A 22,060-nucleotide genomic window follows, 5' to 3' on the forward strand; every position below is an offset into this window, starting at 1 on the left:
ACATGCAGTTCTTACTCACTCCTCTAAAAAAATACAATAGAATTGGAAAAGGGTCAGAAAATGACTGCACGTGGAGTGGAATAGCTTCCATATGAGGAGCGACTGAAAAGACTGACTATTCATCTTGAAAAATAAAATGGCGAAGGTGGGGTATGAGAGATATATAACAGAGTGGCCAAACCATGGCTGGTGGCCCACATGAGCTCTTTCCCAGTTCAAATGTGTCTCACGCAGGCCCCTCCTCATTCTCCAGTACCAGACTACAGGGGTGAGCTCAGGACCTCTGCATTGCCATAGGGTGGTGAGGTAGAGGCTTCTGCCCAGGAGGAAGAGGATTTTGGGGCTTCACCAGTGATGGGGCTTAAGCCCCGAGTCCTGACAGTTGTTTCCAGCCACTTGAACTTCTGAACATTGTCATATACAGCTCAGAGGGTCACTAAATTCAGCCACTCTGGTTTAAAATACTGTAAATGGTGCGACTGAAGGGACGAAGGAAGTATTCTTTACCCCATTCGCATAACAAATACAATTAAGAGAAAGCAAACATAAGACAGTACTTCTTCACGCAGTGTGCAGTAACTTGTGGAACTCATTGACGGGATGTTATGAAAGCCAGAAATGTAAGTAGGCTCTCCCATTGTACATTGATATAAGTAGGTTCACAAAAGATATAAGCAAGTTCATGCAGGAAAAGTTCCTCAGTGGCTACTAGCCAAGATGGTCAGCGATACAACCCTATCCTCTAGGTGTTCCTGAGCTTCTCCCTGCCTGATTGAATTGAACAGGGGATGGATCACTTAATAATTGCCCAGTTCTATTCAGTCCTTTTGAACTAGCTAGCATTGTCCCTTCTGGGAGACAGGATACAGGGCTAGATGGCCAGCTGTTTCATCCATTATGGCCAAGCTATTGTTCTTATGCCAAAGGATGAGAACAAATGTCAAAACTTACGGTCTATTTCTTGATTTGTCATAGACTACTAAAGGACATGGCATTTAAGTTCTCACAGCTTCTGTTTCTCACCTGCAAAACTGAGATACATAATTGCTCACACAGAAATATTTTGAGATGCTTACAGGAACGTGGCCAACTTGAAATGTCATAAATTTAATATGCTGATTTAAAAGTAGTTTCAGCAGTAATGCAATTATTTGAAGATTTTTTTAAAGATACTAGGAAATCTGATGATAAAGATTTTCTTCCCCTGTTGCTACATGAAAGAAGCACACAGATTAAACTAATTATAAATGGACACATTGGTATAGCCATGTCAGTCTTAGGATTGTAGAGACACAAGATAGAAGAGGTAACATCTTTTATTTGACCAATATCTATTAATGAAAGAGACAAACTTGTCTCCCACCAAAAGCAGTTGGTCCTTTAAAACTTATTACCTCACCAAACTTGTATCTACAAACGGAAATAGTCAAAGCAGTACACAAAATGCTGTCAACCACAAAGTAAACTTAAAAAAATGAATAGTCTAATCTTTGGTTTCAGTAGTATTAGTATCAATGGTATATAATCAGAAGTGTGATTTTTAAGTTGATGGTGTCCCCATAATTGTGGTTTAAAAAAGTCAATATCCTTGACTGTATGGTAATGAGTATTCTTGGTTTCCAGAATCACTTTCATTTCTACTTGAATCTCTCTCTAGTGGTATTATTTTCTAATGCTATCATCTCCTCTTTCTGCATGTTTTAAACAGACACCACAAAATTTCAAAGTGTCAAATGACAAAGCACAAGCCGTAAAATAATGTATTTTCTATAGAATACCCAACATTAGCATCACACATAAAGAATCAATTAGAGACTCTTGCCATACTACTCCAGCAACACTTGAGATTCACAAGTTCTTTATTCTTCAAAATACTAAGACTCAAGAACCCCATCCTTTAATTTCATACCTTCCTGCATTTCAGGAGAGGAGAGGCAAATGCACTTATGGAAAATATGAACGACAATTATTTAGCCTTGTATATCTGCACTCTCATTTTTTAAAAAAGCCTAATATTTATTTCCATTGACCATGGTATTCAGCATACCCAGGTATTCAGGCCCCAATTTAATGAAGCAAATGAATGTCACTGAATATACTTAACTGCGTTACTGAACAGGGATAGGATTACTCATGTGCTTTAAGTTAAACAAATAAATAAATGTTTTGCTGACTTGGAGCCTATAAGTAAGAGAAGGCTCTGACTTTCTAGCTCTCATTACAGTATGTTTCCTTAACAAAAATAACATTTTAAGTTTGTTTTGGCATTCGCTATTTTGCTATTCCTAAGACTATAAAAAAAAATCTTCTAAGGATTTTTTTTTTTTGCTTATAAATCTGTATTTTGGGGAACACAAAACTATAAATTCTATACCAAGCAGGACTTGCAGTAGTATAACAAAATCAACATAATATTTATTGAAATTCCATCAAGTTGCAGGTAATGGCACTACTCCTAGGATACACTTCTCTCTCATCCCTTTCTTCTTCTTCTTCTGAAGTCAGGCTGTAAACAGGAGAAGTTTCTGCCTTGTTAATAATTTTTCAGATTATAGGGTTTTTTATTTTTTTTCAAAATGTACAGTACACTCATATCTAGCAGTTTTGGGACCAGGAGATCGCCAGATATGCAAACATCCTGGATAACAAGAGGTATACCTAGCAATACAGAACATTACAGAAAAACAAGATTAGATATTAAAAAAATAAACAAAAATGTATGCAGAGAACTTTATCAACAACAGCAGTGTACGCTGTAAACCTATACTGTATTTATTTGCATTTACTTTCAGTATACTATACTGACAGAAAACAATTAGGATTTACTTAAGGTTAAAATGCCAGTTATTTGAGAGTTCCAGATTACAGAATGATGGATATAAAAGAGTTTACTCTAATATGCTTCTAATCTCTTTTTACCAAGCATGCAAAACTTAAATTGGCTAAATTAGGAAGGTTTATGTTACAGTATTTCATGTGGAATAACAAAACTGTTACATAACTAAATTTCAGTGTCTTGGTGTTTCTTATATTCATCATGGTAATACATTCCCCATTCTCAAGAAGTTATTTGGAATATTTTATGCTTTTACACTTTTAACTGCTTTCTAAATTATTTAAGCGCTGATGGTTGAGATCCTCATCACTGACTCCTTTATAAAGCATACAAGGGACAGAGTAGCAAAAAGGGACCTTTAAAGGCACCAAATGAACCAGGGTAGGATTCTTTTGATTCAGGGATGATGCAGCCAGGACCTCCTCTGAAATCCTGTCAAATGTAGTGGAGGCAGGAGTGGGTGATTTCTGGGCAGCACTGAGGTCCGTATGGTGTACTGGGGAGGCAGCTGTTATTTGGGGCCCTCTTAGCCACCTAAGTTATATCAGGGATATCTCCAGATCCTGGAACAGCCCATGACTGGCAGGGTGCAAAAGTTCCTACTATGCACTCCTGTCAGCCAGGGTTCAAGTACCATGCTGCATCTCTCAAAATGCACAATACTGCTCTCTGTAATTCCATAGTAAAAGTAAATGGAGTTTCTGTATATTCTGTAAATCACTCTAAAAAACAATTATTTTCATCAAGTCCTAATAATGGAAGTTATCACCTTACTCTCACTTTATAAGAGAGCACAAAATTTAAACTGAACATTCTCCTTAAGTGAATCCAGTGGGAAATCTGGTTTCCTTTATTCCAAGATGAAACTGTTGTTATCGGTCTAATAATATTCCCTCAAATTTAGAAGTCCAGTACCTTCCCTTCTTCTGACAAACTAAAAAATCTTGAGGGCTTAAAAAGACCCTCCAGAATCCAGTAGTATTCTACCTAACTTTCCAAAGAAAACTCTACAGCGTACAGGACGAAAAAGAAATATGAGAGTTTAATTTCATACACTATAGAAATAGGTACCCAAACTCTATACTGGCACATCAGAAATGACAGGACATTTTGAACTTCCCTTATGTTTTTTAGTTCATCAGTACTGACGACAACTGTTAAAAATTTATTTTATAATCCAAGGCCTAGCTAATGTGGTTTAATTCACAGAACAACAGATAGTGAAGAAAAGGATTATGAATGTTATTGCAATGTCATCTGCATAGGAAACAATTTTTGTTCTGGAGTTTCAGTTTTGTGTTTCTCTCTTATGTTTTGCAATATTTTCTTTACAATATTTTCAGCTTCTAGCTTTCTTCTATTGCTAAAGCAAATCAGAAAGGCAGTAGATATTCTAAATCTCTAGCTTCCATTTCAAGTTGTATTCCTGTAGCACAGCAGTTCCCAAACTATGTTCCAGCAGAACACTGGTGTTCTGTGAGCTATGGCAAAGTGTCCCACCATTGAAATTGAGTACTGGCGATCTCTTTCCCATTCTCAGGGGAAAATAAAAAGTTTTGAGATGGAATTTTCTCGATTTTGCAGTTTTCTCGAAATGACTATACAATAATCAATTTCTTTTTTAATACTGCTGCTTGTTAAGAGGCAACAAGTACTTACTTCATTAAGTCACCATCTCTGTCTGTTAATAGCTTAAATTTACAAAGTAAGTATGCTGATTTATTTTATGTTTTATCTGTTGCCCCTGCTGTATTTGTTTTGTTACTGTCTGGTTTCATTACTATTTGCTGAGTTGTGTTTCGGTACAATAATTTTATTAATATTATTATGAAATTTTTTCCATAAGTAATGTTATACTCATAGTTAATATGATGATGTAAAAAAAAGAGAGTGCTCTGCAGAGAGCACCATGACGGACATCCAAGTGTTCCATGAACAGAAAAAGTCTGGGAACTGCTGCTTTAGGGAGAAAAGCCATTTACAAATGCACACACTCTAAAATGGTTCTCTGTGTGTATAAGGCATTCACTTGTTTTCTGAATTTTTGTTTGTTGGGCGCGTATAGGTGTACGCACCTGACAGTTGTTAAAACACACTGTTGCCAAATCTCTCAATCTAATAACAAGTCTTGCATGCTTTTATTAAAACTCCAGCTCCTGGAAGAAAATCTTAGATAATCACTGAAAGGTTGTCAGCCATTATAGTTACACAGAAAATTTTGAGCGCCCTGACCTCTAAAGGCTCTAAAAATGGGACATAAATAAAAGAAATCCAATTCTTTATTTTAAGCAATCATAGTCTTAGGGGTGTCAGTATGATATATAGATAAGCATACAGCTTTCGCTCATACCAAAAAGGTAAAATGTTTGGTGTATTTGTTCAGAATCATATTTTGATTTCTTGGTGTTGTTAACATATTGCTCTTTAGCTGCTAGAAGAGAATGGAACTTAAAATCAATCACTATGTTCTTAAATAATTAATCAGCTACTTCATTTATTTTATTAAAATGAAAGAGTTCAGAATAGGTGTTCCTCTAAGTTAAGTGTCTTCCCTGCCAGTCATCGCTATTCAAAGTTATGCAAACTATATTTTTTATTATGAAAGGTATATAAAAGCAAATACATGTAAATTAGGATGTTTCCTTTGACAGAAAAATCAAGAAGCTAATTAAAATAAATTAATCAAACCAAAACTCTTACAATTCTGTATATCCTCAATGTTATATTTTTATTTAAGTTTTACGCTCTCTACAGATCTACTTGCAAGCAGTTAAATGTTAGAAGACGACAAGCCCTAGAAATGATACTGTGTTTATTTTTTCATTAGTTAGGTGCTGTGCCACAGCACTAAAATGAAAGCCTATTTTTAGTAAAACAAAAATCACTGACAGGATCACAGTCAAAAAGAAATCTAATTTTAATGGAAGCAAAAGATTATTCCAAACCATATTTCCCCATTCCAGAGCATTTCAAACAGTGGTCTACTAATTTCTTGCTCCCAAATCAAATAGCAAAACCAAGTTACACTCTGCTCAATGCATGCAGAAAAACAAAGCTCTATTTCCATTTTAACTGAAAACAAACCAAGTGAAATAGTTTAAAGAGTGATTCTCCAACAAGCAAGATAAAAAGTTAAAGACAGCGACAATGTTAGATTAAAATATTTTAGTATTAATCTTACACAGTAAATGAAACTGGTCACTGACTTACTTTGCTCCAGACTAAAAGGGTTTTAAACAAGCAAATATGCTGTATTTTCTGCACTTGAAAATTAAGTTGCACACATTGATCTTCAGTCTGGGAGGCATGCTGCACAGACAAGCCCCAACTTGTCATCAATGCGGTTGCCATGATAAGGATAACAGTCAACCCTCAAAACAAAATAAGCAACTTTCAAAACAAGAGTCTTTAGTGACTGTCAATTTAATCTAGTAATCTCTGCCGCCCCACTTTCATATCAGAATTTACTAATTCTATGTTTTAGGTTTATAAAATTTTGAACGCTTTCTTTGTAGTATACAGTAGCTGTGTCTACACTGCTTTAGGAATGGGCATGCAAATGCCGCCAACTGGAATTGCAAATGAGGCAAAGATTTAAATATTTCACGACTCATTTTGCATACTATCGCAGGATCACGGTTCCGGAAGAGCTGTTTTTGAAAGCTAAAACAGCCGTGTAGACAGGATTCATTTGAAAGGAAAGGAAACCTTGCTTTTGAAAGCACTCTCCTTCCTAATTTTCTTCAGGAAGAAGGGAGCTTTCAAAAGTGGGGCTTCCCTTCGAATGAAGCCTGTCTACATGGTTGTTTTGGCTTTCGAAAACAGCCATTATGGAAGCGACATCCCGTGGGAGTATGCAAATGAGGCACAAGATATTCAAATCCATGCCTTATTTGCATTTTCGATTGGCTGTATTTGCATACCCCTTCTGAAAGGGAGGAGCAGCGTAGATATAGCTAGTAGCTTATATGACACCTGTACTGGACCCACATTAATTTAAAGCAACAATTTTAATATTTTAAAAGACAAAGCAAAAATCATGGAACTAAATATTGATTTGAAAGGTACAATTTTGTACGTTAGCATAAACATAAAAACTTGCTGATCTGAAACCTGCCTATGACCTTTATACTAAATTTGGTGCTTTTCGCTACCCAGGAGAATACACTTTATACCTATACATTTTTTTTGTACATAACTATCAAATTATTTTGAATACATAAGGAAAAAACCTATCAAAACAGGTTTTACTTTCAAATTGATTTATTCAACAGTAGTAGGTAATTAACTGACTGATTCTGGTCACCCCAGACAGATTTTTAAAGGTATTTAGGTAGCTAAAAATGAAGACAGGTACCTAGTGGGATTTCAGTAAGTGTCTAAGCAGGCTAAATACCTAGTCCTCATTCAAAAAAAATCAAATAACCTTGCTTGTACGCTTTTGAAAACATGGCCCCACGTCATTCAGGTCGCTCATCCTCTTCTGCATGGTTTTTGTTCACAGACTGGAACAGGAAAACAAGCTTTCCTGTTTTCTCAGTTCTTGACTGAACTAATCCAAATGAAAAAAAGTTCTGTTTGCACCTACCATGTAAACTAAAGCCAAACATAATTAAGACAAGTTCATTTCTGCACAACAGAAATGGTAAGTACTGACATTCAGAAAAATTTAAACTGTGTTTATTCTACTGTAAATAATAAAATGTAACTTTATAGTTAATGCAGTACAACACTGGTATACTTGAGTTCACCTCCAGAGTCAGAGATATTATCCCTCTGATTCTACCTAAATGTAAAAAGCCTCCTTTTTTACTAATCTTGCATGAGGAAGCCCTCCTCAAATGTCAATGGTTTGTATTTAGTGACAGATTATAGTAAATATAGGACTACAGTATAGTCTACCTTAAATTCAATTTTAAAAGGTGTATTTTTAAAAAATGCATTTTAATTTAAACTACAACTTTTTTTTTTATTTTTAAGTTAATTTTTATCCACACCAATCTCTTTTATTCGCCATACCAAGCTGGGCTACTCACCACTGAAAATACCAGCTCAACACCAGGAATTGTGCTACAGGTTGGACCTCCCTGATCCAGCGCCATCAGGACCTGATCAGTCCTGAACAAGGGAATTTACTGGACCGGGGAGGGCCCTGAACACTGCAGTCCCCAGCCACTGTGATCCCTGCAGCTCCAGCTCCTAGCCTTCTGTGGCTGCCATGGCCCTGGTTCCCAGACAGACCATGGATGCTGCTGGACCAGAGAGTACCAGTTTAGGGAGCTGAAACCTGTAGTTACCTTTTTGTGCTTGGAAAGAATTTTTTCTATCCCACTGTCAGACTGCTTTGGAGAGAGGTTTGTTGGGTGTGTTTTGGATTTTTTTTTGGTTCTTAGCAACCCATGGAGGAGTAGGTTAGATTACAAAATTCACTTATTGAAAGCATGGGTAATTGCCGGATAAATCAGATTAGAAAAATGACTAAAATCAGGAGAAAGAAAGAAAAGGAAAAGGAGCATATTAGAAAAAGAAATGTGTAAACAAATGTCAGGTAATGCAAGGAAAAAAATCCCCTACCATAAACCTTGCATGAAAGATTCCAGCAACTGTGGGTGGAGGGACCCAAAATGGTGCTGGTACCAGGCAGATGTTGTAGGACTGGTGTCAGCTCTGCAATGAGTGGAACAGACAGATGGGGATTGACAGCAGCCTTCTACCACATAGAATAGATTGCAAAGGATGATCTGCACTGGACAAGTTATTGCTGAATAATTCTAGATGTCTCCTAAATAAAACTGTGGCCTAGCTAAACCATATTCTCATTGTTGTTTCTTTTTGCAGTGTCTGAGGCTAGAGCCACCCTACAGTGGAAGATCAACCTACTCAGGGTCAATCTTACAGGGTTTCATTTCACTCATGCTCAAAACCATACTCCCAGAGGTTGATGTTGGCCCCTGCACTCCCCCGTAGACCTTCCACCGTATGGACAGACATGGAAGTTGACCGCAGATAAATCAATTTTAGCGACACAATTGGTAGTCAATGACTGTCTATTGTAGACATAGACTGAGACAAAGAAAACTCAGATGGTTCTAAAAGCAAGAACCAATCACCCAGCGTTCATTATGCTTGAGCAAAGTAAATGACTAAGGGTGCCTTTACTGTCCTTATCAAATTGAAATTGGAAGCTACAACTTCATGTGTAGCTATTAAAAGATTCACAGTCACACTAAAATAAGCTTAGTTGAAAGAACCACAACAGTTTCTGCATCCTATTTTTATCCCTGCTAAACTGTCCCTCTGGCAGATATCAAAATGTACATGATAAAGCTTTCAGCTCTCTTAAGTGGTACCTGCCTCCTGAGCAACCTATTCCAGGGTGGCAACCCCCACCAGGAGTGGCATACAAGCAAATTTTCATTGGCACACGAGGTGGGAACTCAGCCTCACTTCTCCTCCCCTGTGCAGCTGGGAGCTTCCTCAAAGCCGTGCCAGCTGTAGATTAACAAAAGTCCAGCTGACCTAAACAGTAAAGCTCTGCATCTTTATTTATTAATGAAGCTGTTGTAAATAGCACTATTAGTGACTTTAAAAAGTATCACCGGCACTCGGACTGGAGATAAAGGTCAAAAGGTTAAATTTTGGTACTCCATCTCAGGAAGGTTGCTGATGCTTGACCTATTCAATGATGCCAGTGTTCTTTATGACATGAAAACTGATTTAATGAACATTAATTTTATAAAATGGGCTCATCGTAATGGCTATGGCCATGTGTACATCTCAATTAGTTGAATATCAAACAAATTACAAGTGACTCCCTCTCTTCCACAAGATAGTCATTGTGATTGTCACTATTGCCAACTTTCATGAAAACTGTCTTATGAATATAAACATGCATAACTCAGAGATGCTTTGGACAAAGTACCTCATGTAACCTACCAATTTCAATATTACTATCTGTTGGATCTGTATACTCTATCTTAGTGCATGTATCAATCTTGTATGTGAAGTTACAAGTATTCAATGTAAGCCTGTTTGTAGTTTTAAATGTGCTGATGACAGCCAAGAACCCTAAGGACCGAGTGATCAAATTAACAACTTGTAAACAGCTTTGCCTGTCTAGTAGGTCTTGAAGGTAGTTGGTGCTAAAAAGACATGTGACCATAATACCTGGCACTGAACACCACTGTGAGCCAGTGTTTTTCCATGGAAAAGAGGGCTCCAGAACAAAGGTTTCCTATCCTATAGAAAAGGCTACCTAAGCAATGGGATGCTATCAGTGCTGATCTTCAGCCTGCTCTGGAATTTGCCTGACACACCCTAAGGGTGCATCTACAGTGGCATTCCTCTTTTAAAGGAGATATGCAAATGTGGTAAATTAAACATGTAAATGAAGTATAAATTTGCATATTTGACGCCTCATTTGCATATTCTAATTTCAAAAGAAGAAAGCCAGTGTAGACACTGCTCTTTCAAAAGTAAACCCATCTTTGAGAGAATTCTTCCCTTTATTTAATGGGAAGAAAGATTCTTTCGAAGATGAGGTTTACTTTCGAAAGAGCAGTGACTACGCAGGCTATCTTGAAATTAGAATATGCAAATTAGGTGCCAAATATGCAAATTTATACCTCATTTGCATGTTCGTTTTTACCTCATTTGCACACCATTTTCAAAAGAGGAATGCAAGTGTAGACGCACCCTAAGAGGAAACAAAGAACTATGAAAGGCTGTGGACCCACATCAGGAAGGAAAAGAAAACAAACAACAAAAAAACAGCTCTGGTTTTGGAGATTTTACCTGACATGAGAACAAATCTTTATGGTAAGAATCTATATGTAATAAGTCTCTTAAGGAGATCACAGCTAGCTATGCATTTTCTTTCCATTTCAATTAAGTAACATACTTTGATTTAACTGTTTTCACTTATAACAACTTAAATCGTACTCTTTATGCTCAATGAAAACTCTTGTTTATGATCAAGCCCAGTGTAAATAATTGTTACTTGGAAAGGTGGGCCACCCAGAAGCCTATCTTCCTTTCATTGGTAAAGAGGGCTCACCTGATGAGCCCTCCCTGGAGCCCTCCCTATGCAAAACCTTTGCACAGAGATGGATTTATTTGGGGTTTTGATCCCTTCTGGGGGTTGGTTTTCTGGATGTAACCTTCCAGAGCTGGAATGGACCAGGGTCTGTATTGCAGGAGGGCTGTTGCACCAACTCTGTGGCTTGGCTGAGGATCTGGCTCAGCAGAACAGGGTGGTGAGAAGCCTCAGAGAGCATGAAGGGCTATATTCAGGCCCATAATGCAGGCCGAAACTCTGCGGCAGGAACCACCATTTGCCCCTGTTACCAGCAGGCCCAGGCTTGAATGTCCGTTTAGACCTCCTGGCAAAGGAGATCCTCAGATAAGAATTTGTGCCTGAAAAGGTATGTGTAAGTAGACACAGGCACTATGCTGAAAATGCAATGGATCATTGAATTGTTTATGGCTGCTTTGGTTGCCTCCTGATATTCCAGGGCAGGACCCACACCACCTGCCCCATTACCAGAGGTCCCAGGCTTGGATCTGGGTTTAGACCTCATGGTAAAGGAAATCCTCAGAACAAGGATTTTCATCCTTGCACCCAGTCCAAAAACTGGAGATACATGTGTAAGTAGCAGACATGGGCAAAACACCGAAAATGCAATGGATCATCAAATCTGTTGTTGGTTGCTGCAAGACTTACTTGGAGAACTGTGGTAACTGTAGAGCTACTATACTGCTTTCAAAAGCCTTTGGATCAAGCCCATAAAAATATTTGGTCTCAAAGGACAGTTACTCTAGTGACAAAGTTTTTTCTTCTATTGACCAAAAAGGCCTCCAGATGCCCCAGGGGACACCCTGGCCACAGTAATCAGTGTTCTATGTTAGCGCCTGCCTCTGGTCCTTCTTAAAGCCACTCGGAGGCCATGAAACCTTGCGACAGGACCCATCACCTGCCCCTCCACCAAGTGGGCCCAAAGGAAAGTCTTGGATCTGTATTTAGATCACTTGGCAAATAAGACCTTCAGAGCAATAATTCACTTCCTCGCACCCAGTCCATAATCTAGAAATGTACATCTAAGTACACACTGGCGTTACACTGAATGTCTGCCCAATTAAATTTGAGGGCACTTCTTGTGCCTATAGGTAACAGGGAACCGGGGTTAATTATGAAGAGGAAGTCTGAGAAACGCCTGCCACATTGGAATGAGTACAGTTTAAATCTTTTAACAATGATCCACTAGAGGGCAAATCTGTTCCCAGCCTCTGACTATAGGTGTTTGATGCTCTTAAGCCAGCCCCAGAACATTAGCTGCCAAGGGAGACTTCCCCTGTGCAGCTGCAATACCCCTGAATATCACAGCTGCCAGAAACTTTCCCCGAGGCGGCTGCAAGGCCTCTGAATATCACAGTTGCTGGACTTTCCCCAGGCGGTTGCCATATCCCCCAGTAGATGCCAACCTCCCCCCCGCACCCCCGAGTATCTTTAGTCACCAAGGGAGACCTCCCCTGGGCAGCTCCAGGACTCTCACCACATGCAAGATGCCTGGCTCCATGTTCAGCACATCCTTTTATCAGTTCGGGGTCAAGCCACACCATGTGGCTGGGTGTGGGAAAGTACAGACTGCGTGGCACCTCTGGGGGAGGGAAGAGAGGGGATCTGGGGGGCAGGGCAGGACAAAATGTAAAGGTCTGAAAAGAAGTTTCTTGTCCTGTGAAAGAAGCATGACCCCCACCCACAGCCTAGCTGCCACATGGTGCAGGGGGGCTGCGGCTGGCGCCTGGTAGCACAGGAGGGAAAAAAAAAAAAAAAAGACATCAAGAAGAGGTAGACAAGAACCACAGACATGCTAATAGAAAGGAAAGAAAGAAATTTCATACAAGCACGACCCAACAGACATGGGCTTGTAGGTGACAAAATGAAACAATCTTCCTGTTGCCAAATTCCTTGGCACCTAAGAACAGTGGAGATGGAAGAAGCCAGAGTAGAGAACTGTGGGGCACTGTGTGGCACATAAGAAACATCTCTGGAGGCTAATGGATTTCATTTAAAGACATGGCACTTCCTCACTCCTCTTCATTTGAAATTTTAGATTCAAACTGAATGCTACACCCTTCAGGTTACAACAATTTTATGGTATCAATATTATATCGATTTTAGTGCTCCATAAATTCAGCTAATGGAATTTTCAATGAAGACAGGCACTTGGTAAAAATCAAGCTAAATTTCTTAAAATTGATATTCTCTCATAGTGTAGACACAGCCTGTCTGGGATCCATGGCAAGTGGGAGTTCCGGGGGTAGTGCCTTCAGCAGGGACATTGTGCTGAGCCACCTGGCCATACCTATATTCAGGATCTGCGGGGAACATATGTCGCTGCTTCCAGGAACTACTTGAGGGAAGCACCACCCACGGCATGCAAACATGAGCATCCCCCTCACCCTATGTTTCAACACCCAGTCCCACCCCAATAGTCCTCCTACTGTTTGAACCCCTCCATCCCAATCCAAAGCAACTTACTGCACCTCAGACTGCTCTTGCTCAGAGATCGCATACCTTGCTGAAGCCTTTACCCTACCACTGTACCCCTAACCCCCATCCCAGTCCTGATTCCTATTCCTACCCTCTGAACCCTTTGAATCCAGCTGAGAGCATCTTCTACACCTAAAGCCCTCATCCCTGGTCCTCTCTAGAGCTTGCACCTCCAGCCAGAGCCCTCATACCCTCCCACATTCCAATCCACTGCCCCAAACCAGAACCCTCTCCCCACACTGAACTTCTCACTTCTGGCCCCACCCTAAAGCCCAACATGCAGCCCCTCCCGCATTCCACTCCCCAATTTTGTGAGCACTCACGGCTCCTCGTACAACTTCCAAACCAAGACGTGGCCCTCAGGCCAAATGTATGGACGTTCTTGGACTAAGATATGAATTTTTTGATGTTTATCCAAGCTTTCAAGGATCACTCCTTTTCATTCCTACAAGCTCTACTGTATGCTTACTAATGAAGTCTGCAACAAATGTTATTCTTAACAAATCTCTTACCTTTTGCATGAACAAACAGCACCCAACAAAACTGGAAAACTTCAAAGACTGTGCAAGGCTGTCGTCTTTTGGAAAGAAAAACATAAGAATATAATATGCAACAAACAACATACACACACTTACCAAAGAGCATGTCTTACATTGTCCCACTGATAGATGTCAAATTAAGCACAAGTACAGAGAGCAGCAAAATGCCTTCAAAAATACAGTATACTAGTTTATTGTGGCACAGTGGGTTGATGAACAAGACTGTCATCTGTGAAGATAAACTGAACCCCAATCTCTACTTGGCCATTTGAATCACAAAGCTACAATATTCAGACATCAATAAGTTTACTTGAAAAGAGCCAAGACTTGAAGAACTGACTTCCACAGATACTCTTAAGCATGGGCACAGCTGCACAGGGATGATTCCAAGGTCCTTGGTCCCACACACTGTGCTTTCACTGGGCATTACTAATTTCTCACAGGGTACTCAATTAAAAAAAAAAAAAAAAATCAGTGAAAATCGTAACAGAGAGGTAGCTGAGTTAGTCTGTACCCTACCAAAACAAAAAAGCAGTCATGTAGCACTGTAAAGAACAACAAAATAATATATTAGCTGATGAGCTAATCATCTAATACATTATTTTGTTGGGCTGCGGCTACACTTGGCCAAACCTTCAAAATGGTCACGCTAATGGCCAAATCGAAGAATACCAATGAGGTGCTGAATTGAATATTCAGCGCCTCATTAGCATTTGTATGCTTCCGGCCGCAGCACAGCTACGTGGGGATCCTTTTCAAAAGGACTCCGCACATTTCGAAATCCCTTTACTCCCCCCCCGTATAGCTGCGCTGAGTGTGTTCAAAAGCGGCGCAGTTGTGCAAATGCTAATGAGGTGCTAAATATTCAGTTCAGTGCCTCATTAGTATTCCTCGATTTGACCGTCAGCTTGGCCATTTCAAAGGTTTGGCCAAGTGTGGCCACAGCCTTAGTCTTTGAAGTGCCACATGACTGCTCTTTTGTTGAGTGAAAATAATTTCCTATTTTTTTTAAATAAGCCATTTGTTTGTAACAGTATCTGCTTGTTTTAGTCTGTACAACAGCAAAAGGTAAATGTTACTCTGTTTCAATAAATGTTAAATACAAGTTGAACAGCAATGTTTTCTTTTTACCACAGATTTAAAAATTTATATCTCCATACGTATATCAAGCGTTGCAAAATTACTGAAAATAGTAATAATTAGCAACGTGTTTGGAGAATCAGAGTACCAATAGCTTACTTACAAGGTATATAATGGGTGGGTGTGTAAAGTTTATCAGCAAATTCTTGTAAACAAAGTAGAACCCAATATGGCTGGTGTTTAATCAAGAGTATTTATTGCAGGTTGGATTTTTACAATTGTGCACTTCCAAAAATGTCACACATTGTGCATATACAATTCCACAAATAAGGCAAAGTATTTTCAGTTTTCATACTGTCTTACTTCAATTAGTATCTAGATTAAAATTTCCCTATTAAAACACAGCTCTTTGATGAGGCCTTTATGTAAACCAAAAGTTTCCCTACAGCTGCTACTATTTTGTTTAACACCGGCCTACCTATGTTTTTTGTTTTGCTTTTAGACCCAAATGGTATTTTATAATTTATGCATTACATTATTCCATTGTTTCCCAATGTTATGGGTTTTTTTTCATTTTTGTAACCTAGGATCATAAAACTATTTACAATTTAAATTTAAGAAACCTCTCAGTTGCTAGCACTGTCACATTCTTTTTACTTTTGCCTCGCCAATATTCATTCTCTGGGTTAAATAAAAACAAATATTATGAGTGTTGTAAAATAGCAGTTCTCAGCCTCATAAGCTGTGATTTTATAGGGGATTGCAACATCTAATAAGCATATCTTCTCTAGCATTCCTAATAATGGAGACAACCATCAGACTGAAGTGCCACAGCAACTAGTTAGTTTGAATATACCACAAGTAAACTACTTAAAAAACAGTAAATGTGCCATATTCTGTGGTGCTCCAGAGCCCAGGAGGGTCCTGATGTGAGAAAGCAGCCCTAACTTAGAACAGCTTTATGTGGATGTCAGTGGGTCATCCAACAGCTTAGAATAACCAAGCAGAAGTTCCAGTGATGTAGAGGGCACAGATTAGAATGTACCAAAGGGCCATTTGACAGTCCATGCACACATGCATAAGAAGAAAATGACAGGCTCCTCAACACCTACACTTCACATTACAGTAGTCATTTGCACCAATACTTCACCTTTGCAAGGAACTCTCTTTCATCTCCAAGATACACACTGCGCAATCATTTTAATTCACACTTCAGTGTGAGTTAACAGCCACCAGCCAGGTGACCAAGACAGAGCTTAATACCACTAAAGAGTGGGCTAGCACCCGCCCACTTTCCAGCAGCTACTGAGAATGCGCAAGGTGTCATCTTGTCTTTGCATCTAGACCTCCTCCATCAAGACCACAACCAAAATCTTTTATGTATGAAATCTCAACAAAAACAACAACAGGGTGTCAATGTAATTTTTAAAAATAGAATGCTATTTAGAAAGTTTTCCTTTATGTTTACAGGTCTCTCAAGGAGTGTAAAGCTAAAGACTTTTTCTCTCTAACTATACCTATGCATAGGGAGAGCAGTATTAACACACACATTCACGCAGCTCTAGTTGGGATGTAATGTATTCTCCTGCTCCTTGGCAATCCTGAAAAACTGGGGGAGAGGGAAGTGTGTGAGAGAAAAACATTCCTTTCCTTCCTTTTTGCATTAGGCCAAACTACTCTGCTTAACTTCTAAAAAGACAGGTATTGTTACATTTATTAAATCTCTGCATATTCAAATGATCCTAACTGTAATCTTTGGAGATCTTACTTTCCAGACATTATGAACCTCTCATCAAGTGTTTCAAAGAATCCAGATATGTTCAAAGGGCCTCCCCTATCATCCGTAATAGCAACACAAAATTTAAGAGCAGCTGAGGCCAACATACTTGCAGAAAAGCGAAGTTCACAAAAACAACCAACTCTGCTATTTGAAAAAAGACAATTGCCACTTAACTATTTTTGGTATCTCTTTCTCCTTTTTCTAGGCAGGAGTCTGAACTTGGCTGAGGGTCACATATTAGTTAATGCCTTGTACCACTATTATACCGCAATTTTACTCAACCAAGTCACGCAAAATGAAAACCAAACACTTTGCTGTGGAACAAAATTTCCACAAAAAGTTTAAAAGTTCTTTTATTTTATTATCTCCAATTTCGCCTTCATGTTTTATTCTGAACAGTCTCCATATGTTTAGTTTGATCTGCCATATATCTTGATCAATCCAGGTGGAATAATTCCTCTTTTATTTTCCCATTAAGCTCATTACAGCTATTGTACCTAAAATTCTAATACCTGAATTACTGAATATTTATGAAAGGATGCAAGTACTTTCAATTTATTTCAGAACTACCCTTTCTTTATAAAGGAACACCATTACTTTTGTATCTCTCAAAACAAACCACCCCAATTAACATTTTTTATGCCACACCTCATCTGCATAATAGAATTTTGCTATGCAATTTAGGAAAAAAGTAATAAAAATTGGTGCTTCCCAGGTTTCCTTGCCAGAAAACTTTTTAAATGTTTTCTAAGTTTGTTTCTACAATAGGACTATTAGGCTCACACACAAGGAATCTTTGTAGGACTTCTTGATCTCTCTACTTCTGACAGTACAGACTGCACCTCCCAAAACTGGAATTCTCTGGTCCAGCAACATCCATGGTCCAGTAGAACCACAGATGTTAACTGGACCAGAGAGCCCCAGTACGGGATGCAAGGAGGAGAGCAAGGCAAAGCCCAGAGATCTTGGGGGACCGGCAGCCCTGGGTGGGGCTGAAGTGGCCTCTGGGGATCCCAGAGCTGGGCCAGCAGCCCACTTGGGGCTGAGCCACAGTGGTAGCCCAGCTGTGGCTAAAGATGGCCTCTGCGGAGCTGGGCTGTGTCATGGTGGTGGGTGGGGCCAGTGTCTGCCCAGCAGGGGCCATGGCCTGGCAGGAGATGAGTGACCCAGGGCTGGGGGTAGGGAGCTGGAGATAGGGGGACCAACAGGGGAAGCAGAGCTGGCAGTAGGCTAGGGGGCCAAAAGGTGGGGACCTCCCCCATATGGCAAATTCCCTCACTCAGGACTGGTCAGGTCCTGAAGGTGCCCAATGAGGGAGGTGCAACCTATTCTTCTGTTTTGAAGAACTAACTTAGTTAATTCTAAGTAATTCTATTTAAACAAATCAAAAAATCAAGTTAATCTCAAAATTCTCCTTTTTCCAGTTCCTCTGTTTCCTTTAATACATTCTTTTTTAGATGCTGCCAGTCAAGAAGTCTTAATCAGCTTTTGTTCTGTTAGCACCATATGACTATAGATGGAATTATTTTAAAAAAGATTTCCAAACCATTTTTTGTGTGACTGTTCCTCAGTGTAAACAACAAGAAGTCCTGTGGCACCTTATAGACTAACAGATATTTTGGAGCATAAGCTTTCATGTGCTAAGACCCACTTCATCAGATGCATGAGTCATACATGTTCCTCGATGTGATTTTCTAATTTCATCTCCAGAATCATATTAGATCTTCTCTTCGTATTATCCATGCAAGCAATTCACAAGATTTATCATTAAAAAAAAAAAAGGGACTTACTATAACCTTCTACTTCCATGTTACATTCAACTAGTTCATTTTAATAGCTCGTTCTGTTTCAACTGGTTTAACTCTGTGTTACAGCATAACTTTTTGATCTTCTGTAACACAAAACCAGCATTTGGACAGTCCCAAATGGCTTTATGGAGTCAGGTTTGGTTGTTTTTGAATGTAGTACTAATGTGATCACAAAAACATACATTAAATATAAAAAAAAACTTAGAAAAAATTAACTGTTAGAAAGAAAAAAATAGAAAGAGGGACTCCCGCCTAAGAGGGACTGAACCATCCATCTGCCGACCGGACCTGCCATCTCGTGAGGTGTGCTGTTTACCAGGAGCTCAAATTCAGGATGTGACTGAGAGCCTTACAAAACTGCTCAAGCCTTCAGAATACTACCCCTTCCTACTTCTTCATGTGGGAACAAACAATATGGCCAAGAATGACCTTCAGTGGGTTACTGCAGATTATGTGGCGCTGGGAAGAAGGGTCAAAGAATTTGGAGCGCAAGTGATGTTCTCGTCCATCCTTTCTGTCGAAGGGAAAGGGCTACATAGGGACCGTCGAATTGAAGAAGTGAACGCATGGTTATGCAGGTGGTGTCAGAAAGAGGGCTTTGGATTCTTCGATCATGGGATGCTGTTCCAGGCACAAGGATTATTGGGAAGAGATGGGGTCCAGCTAACCAAGAGCGGAAGGAACATTTTCGCAAGTAGGCTTACAAACTTAGTGAGGAGAGCTTTCAACTAGGTTTGCCGGGGGACGGTGACCAAAACCCTGTGGGGAAAAAGGAACTTGGAGGCTGGGAAGAAATGAAAAGAGGAATGTACAACAAAAGTGGACCCCGGTTTGAGCAGCGAGGGCGGGGAGATCGACTGGTTATCTAAGGTGTTTGTACACCAATGCCAGAAGCCTGCGTAACAAACAGGAGGAATTAGAAGCCCTGGCCCAGTCCAAAAACTATGACTTGACTGGGATAACAGAGACTTGGTGGGATGACTCGCATGACTGGAACGCTGTCATGAAAGGGTATAAACTGTTCAGGAAGAACAGGCAAGGGAGAAAAGGAGGAGGAGTTGCACTGTATGTAAGAGAGCACTATAATTGCCTGGAACTCCAGTACGTAGAGGGAGAAAAGCCTGTTGAGAATCTGTGGGTCAAGCTTAGTGGTGTAGACAGCACTGGAGATGTGGTGGTTGGGGTCTGCTACAGGCTGCCAAATCAGGATGATGAGGTAGATGAGGCTTTTTTTGGACAACGGAGAGAAGTTTCCAGATCGCAGGCTCTTGTTATCGTGGGGGACTTTAATTACCCTGACATCTGTTGGGAGATCAATACAGCGGTACACAAGCAGTCCAGGATGTTTCTGGAGAATGCTGGGGATCACTTCTTGGTACAAGTGCTGAAGCACCAGACCAGAGGTTGTACGCGGCTCAACCTGCTGCTTACAAACAGGGAGGGAACTAACAGGGAGGGTAGAGGTGGGCGACAACCTGGGAAGCAGTGATCATGAGATGGTAGACTTCAGGATCCTGACCAAAGGAAGGAAAGAGAGCAGTAAATTACACACCTTGGACTTCAGAAAAGCAGACTGACTCTTTCAGGAACCTGATGGACAGAATCCCCTGGGATGCTACCATGAAGGGAAAAGGAGTCCAGGAAAACTGCCAGTATTTTAAAGAAGCCCTACTGAAGGCGCAGAAAAAAAAACATCCCAATGCGCAGCAAGAGAAGTAAATATGGTAGGAAACAAGACTGGCTTACTGGGGAAACCCTTAGAAAACTTAGGCACAAAAAGAGAGCTTACAAAAAGTGGAAACTTGGACAGATGTCTCGGGAGGGACATAAAAGGTATAGCTCAAGAATGTAGGGCAGTTATCAGGAAGGCGAAAGCACAACTGGAATTGCAACTCACGAGGAATGTGAAGGATAACAAGAAAAGTTTCTACAGGCATGTTAGCAAGGTGGTGATCAGAGAGGGCGTGGGGTTTCCACTGGATGAGGGAGGTAACCCAGTGACAGATGATGTAGGGAAAGCTGAAGTACTTAATGCTTTCTTTGCCTCTGTCTTCACGGACAAGGACAGCTCCCGGACTAATGCGATAAGTGATGCACTGTGGGATGAAGGTGGACAACCTTTGGTGGGGAAAGAACAGGTTAGGAGCTATCTCAAAAAGCTAAACGTACATAAATCCATGGGCCTGGATCTAATTCATCCGAGGGTTCTGAGCGAGTTGGCGTATGTCGTTGACATGTCCTTGCCCATTATCTTTGAAAAGTCGTGGAGATCAGGAAAGATCCTGGATGGTTGGAAAAAGGCGAATGTAGTGCCCATCTTTAAAAAAGGAAGTCATTTTGAAGCACTTGGAAGAGGGGGAAGTGATCAGGAATAGTCAGCATGGATTTATGAAGGGCAAGTCATGCCTGACCAATCTGATTAGTTTCTACAATGAGATAACTGTCTCTGTGGATAGGGGGAAAAAAAACCATCAATGGATGGGATTTATCTTAACTTTAGCAAAGCTTTTGATACAGTCTGCCACAATATTCTTGTCAGCAAGTTAAAGGAATGTGGATTGGATAAATGCATATAAGATGTAAGATGTATATAAGATGTAAGATGTAAGATGGATAGAAAGTTGTCTAGAAATTCAGGCCCAGTGGGTAGTGATCAATGGCTCGATGTCGGGATGGCAGTCGGTTTCTAGTGGAGTGCCCCAAGGTTCAGTTCTGGGTCCTGTTCTGTTCAACATATTTATCAATCACTTGGATGAGGGGTTGGATTGCACCCTCAGCAAGTTTGCAGATGACACTAAGCTAGGGGGAGAGGTAGATATGCTGGAGGGTAGGGATAGGGTCCAGAGTGACTTAGACAAATTGGAAGACTGGGCCACAAGAAATCTGATGAGGTTCAATAAGGACAAGTGCAGAGTCCTGCACTTGGGCCAGAAGAATCCCAAGCATTGTTACAGGCTGGGGTCCGACTGGCTTGGTAGCAGTTCAGCAGAAAAGGACCTGGGAGTTGTAGTGGACGAGAAGCTGGACGTGAGTCAACAGTGTGCCATTGTAGCCAAGAAGGCTAATGGCACATTAGGTTGCATCAAGAGAAGCACTGCCAGTAGATCTAGATAAGTGATTGTTCCTCTTTATTCGGCTTTGGTGAGGCCACATCTGGAGTACTGTGTCCAGTTCTGGGCCCCCAATTATAGGAAGGATGTGGATACACTGGAGAGGGTCCAGCAGAGGGTGACCAAAATAATTAGGGGGCTGGAGCATATGACCTATGAAGAAAGGTTGAGGAAATTGGGACTGTTTAGTCTGCAGAAAAGACTGAGGGGGGACTTGATAACAGCTTTCAACTTACAGAAGAGAGGTTGCAAAGAGGCTGGAGAGAGGCTGTTCACAGTGGTCACGGATGGCAGAACACGGAATAATGGTGTCAAGTTGCGGTTGGGAAGGTCCAGGTTGAACATTAGGAAAAAC

The 22,060-nt window shown here is 40.3% G+C and overlaps 1 protein-coding gene across 4 annotated transcripts in view; it reads right to left on the reverse strand.

Annotated features, from left to right (window-relative positions):
- RBL2 (RB transcriptional corepressor like 2) overlaps positions 1-22,060 on the reverse strand; it is a 95,630-nt gene that overhangs the window by 48,519 nt on the left and 25,051 nt on the right. For all 4 annotated transcript variants that reach the window (XM_075008471.1, XM_075008472.1, XM_075008470.1 and 1 more), the window contains exon 4: positions 13,901-13,965. In XM_075008471.1, the coding sequence (XP_074864572.1) occupies positions 13,901-13,965 (65 nt within the window). The remainder of the gene's footprint in view (positions 1-13,900; positions 13,966-22,060) is intronic.

Source organism: Carettochelys insculpta, chromosome 14, assembly GCF_033958435.1.
Source record: "Carettochelys insculpta isolate YL-2023 chromosome 14, ASM3395843v1, whole genome shotgun sequence".
In the NCBI taxonomy this organism is placed as follows: Eukaryota; Metazoa; Chordata; order Testudines; family Carettochelyidae; genus Carettochelys; species Carettochelys insculpta.